The 3814-nt window shown below is 35.0% G+C and overlaps 1 protein-coding gene across 1 annotated transcript; it reads right to left on the reverse strand.

Annotated features, from left to right (window-relative positions):
- Window positions 1-653: 653 nt before the first annotated feature.
- LOC107829246 (tetrahydroberberine oxidase-like) lies at window positions 654-2455 on the reverse strand. The gene has a single exon (XM_016656721.2). It carries the CDS (start codon window positions 2439-2441, stop codon window positions 846-848), a length of 1596 nt encoding a protein of 531 aa, XP_016512207.1. The 5' UTR covers window positions 2442-2455; the 3' UTR covers window positions 654-845.
- Window positions 2456-3814: the final 1359 nt, after the last annotated feature.

Consider the following 3814-nt stretch of genomic DNA (forward strand, 5'->3'; position numbering starts at 1 on the left):
CTTCTTTATTTAGATTTTGACTTTTCTATTTTAATTTCTTTGATGACAAGTCTTTTTCTCGTTGTACTATTTTTCATGTTAACTTCGATTAGCATTTAAGCATTTTAGATTGTTTAGAGATGTCAAAAATGTAATCAATTAGCACATCGATAACATTAGGTGTTCAATAGGCCAAGATCTTCGTTAAGGTGTCAAGAGGAAAAATTCAAACAAAATTTATGGGACTCTATGTATTTGTACCTGATGCTCTACAAGTCGTATACTTGTACACCCTATAGGGTTTCACTTATTCCATAAATTTTTAACCAAAAATCAACTCAAAATCTCTCCGTGTCATTTCTCAATGATTTAATACGATATAGATGGTTGATTAATTATATTGTTAATACATAACTTTAAGATGAAAACCATCATCTCTTCCAGATAATCATGTCAAATTATCAAGATACAGTTTGGTGATTGAAATAGGGGGCAACTCTGGGGCACTATAAGTTTTCGCTATGTGCGGGGTTCAGGAAAGGATCGGACCACAAGGGTCTATTTTACGCAGTCTTAACCTGCATTTCTGCCAGAGCTTTGTGATTGAAATATGATAGCAAATACCATACATTTATTATTAATTAACACATATGTATGTCCAAGTTCACAAATCCTAACGTGAAAACATTTAATATAAAATGTATTAATCATAAATCAGAAGATATCTTACACAATTTTATGGAACACCATGGCTCCATTTATTTCTCACTATTAGTAAATATATACGTAAAAGAACGGTAAGAAAATCCTTATTTTTTGACAACAGTAATGGCTTTGCGGACTACATAAATTACCACTAAGCTTAATTAAGATGAGATAGGAGGAATACTTTGTTCATTCCTAAAGAAGTTTGTTGGATCAACCTTAGTCTTCACTTGCACCAATCTATCAAAGTTGTTCTTGAAGTATTTCGCTCCCCAAATTCGTGCTTGTGCATAGCTTGTGTTTCCTTTGTTGTTCACTCCCAAATCAAGATCTCTGTAGTTGAAATAAGCAGCTCTAGGAGATTTTGACACATACCTAGCCATGTATCGATAAAGATTTCGAATCCAAGCTATATGTTTTTTAGAACTTTCCATTTTTTCCCAACCCACCCCATAATGGATCATAAATATATTTCCAGCTCTATGTGGGAATGGAGTTTCAGATTCTATGAAGTCATTCAATTTTCCTCCGTAAGGACTGAATTGCAATTCCGCTGAATTTTCATCTACATGGTTGAACAGTTTCCATATACCTTTGAGACCATTTATAGAAATTAGTTGTTGGACATAATCTGATTTCCCTTTGAAGTATCCCCTTTGATTAGTTGTGATGTTCCTATTTAGCAACACATCAAGTGATGTGCTCCTAGGGAAACCAGCAAAGAAGAGTATAGATTCGATCCAACTCATCTCAATGCAATCTTCTTTCGCCAACCCTAGTTCAGGGAAGCTCTTTTGCATTTCGTGGAGGAGTTCATCAACTCCTCCGACGAACATTGTAGTGAAAGAGGCGTGGACAGTCCTTTGCCCACGCCGAAATGGAGATTCACTGCTACTCAGAAAAAGCCTGAGAAGGAGATTGTCATCAACTTTGTCCGCGATATGTTGCCATTTGTAGACTAGTTGAGTTGCGTTTTCTTCCAATGTTCGTGTCACGTTGAACACGGTCACCTTTTCTGGAATATCGAGTAGTTTCACCTTCCATGAAATAATGATACCAAAGGTAGTCCCTCCACCTCCTCTAATAGCCCAAAACAGATCTTCCCCCATTGATTTTTTATCCAGTATTCTTCCATTGGCATCGATTAGCTTAGCATCAATAATGTTATCAGCAGCAGTACCGAATTTTCGGGACATCATGCCATAGCCTCCACCACTAAAGTGTCCTCCAACACCAACAGTAGGGCAAACCCCGGCAACAAAGGCCAATGTTTTGCTTTTCTCGGCGATTCTATAGTAAACTTCCCCAAGGGTCGCGCCAGCTTGAATCCAAGCAGTCTTGTTTTCGGTATCAATGGAGATTGATCTTAGGTTTCTAAGATCAATGATGACAAAAGGGGTTTCAGAAATATAGGAAAGGCCTTCATAGTCATGTCCACCGCTTCGAATTCTGATTTGTAGGCCATGTTTCTTGGAGCAATGTATAGCTGCCTGGATTTGAGATTCGTCTATAGGAGTGAAAATAATTGATGGTTTGAAGTCGGAGGTTATCCTTAGGTTACTTTCAAAAGACTTCAAAATGGTGGAATATGATGAGTTTTTGGGTGTGTAGATGATTTGTGACATTGAATTTGAGTTCATAGTTTTGTGAGAAAGGCATTCAAGAAAGTCATCATGCATATTTGCTGAGGTAAACCATGATGATGAAAGGCAAATTGAAAGAAAGAGAAAGATTTTTAACTTGTTGAAAGTTGTCATGATTTTTTGTTGCAAAGTTTGATGGTGAAATTGGAAACAAAAGAACTTCTATTTATAGTTTTGGCTTGAGAAAAAAGAAGCTTAGTTTCAAACCCTAAGACCGCGTGGTATAGAATTTTAATGCTTTCACCGACCTCTTTCGTGTAACATTTCCTAATTTGTGGTAGAATTGTCAACGATTATCTTTAGTTGTAAAAAGAAAATTGAAGTCTATCTGCATGCAGATATTCTTTCTCTATTGATGTTAACCATGCATGTAACCCTATTTTTTCAGCAGAAACTAACACCCCTAAGTGCTAATTAAAGATTAAAGAGTAGTAGCTGGGCTGGTGTGTTCTTTCACTATGTACTTGTTATTTTTAGATTCATTCTTTGTTTTAACAACCGTTATTTAGTTTACAAACTAGTGAGCTAAATAAAAAAAAAATGAAAAATGATGTGCAGAAATAGTTGTTTTACCTTGGAACATACGTTCTTCCAAAGTGTAAATACAATTGTAATTTTTCCGTGCAAGAAAAGTATATCCATTTTAAAGACTCGTCATTTTTATTATTCATGAGTATAAAAGATGTTCACGCTTCCTCACGTTTTTTGGTCGTAACATGTAATAGTATTTTGAATAAACTAATCCGAGAAATTTAACCTTACATGTCTTCTAGACTTGATTAAGACACATACTCTGATATAATTGCATAATATTGGAGTCACTTACCAGCCATAATGAGAATGCATTCTGGAGTACTTTTTGCTCTTTCTTTTCGTAAATTCCTTATTCAGCTGGTGAAGATCGTGTTACGTTGAGAAAGAGGTAAACCCGAATATAAAGAACACAAAGAACACTAAATTATAACGTAAAAACTCTTCAAGTCCAAGGTATAAAATACGTGATCACAAGGATCCGAAAAGCTCCACTATAACAATAAGAGGGTTACAAAAGTTCTCCAAATTGATTATACAATAAGTGTCAAACACGGAGCAACATAGCAATAAAAGCAACAACAAATCAATTGAAGAAAGAGGAGAAATTACAAAAATAGAATTGATGTTCGGGGCTCGAAATCGGATGCTACAGGCCTCCAAATTCGATCTTCATCGTTCAAATCAAAAACCAAGATGTTAAGAACACTCAGTCAAATTTCAGCATATATAGGTTCGCGACTAGAGTAATTTGTCAATATATTACATCGCTCGTAATTAATAAAGAAACTTATGTGAAAAAATTAGCATTTCCTCTGCATTTAATGGAATATACGAACATAATGACTAAACAAATACTCAGTTCCTTAATTTAAACTTTTGTCCGAGTTGACTTTTCAAATATCAAATTAAATCTTAATTAAAAAAGCATTTTTCATGAAAATTGATGGGTTTCT

This window comes from Nicotiana tabacum, chromosome 3 (genome assembly GCF_000715075.1).
Source record: "Nicotiana tabacum cultivar K326 chromosome 3, ASM71507v2, whole genome shotgun sequence".
Classification (NCBI taxonomy): domain Eukaryota; kingdom Viridiplantae; phylum Streptophyta; class Magnoliopsida; order Solanales; family Solanaceae; genus Nicotiana; species Nicotiana tabacum.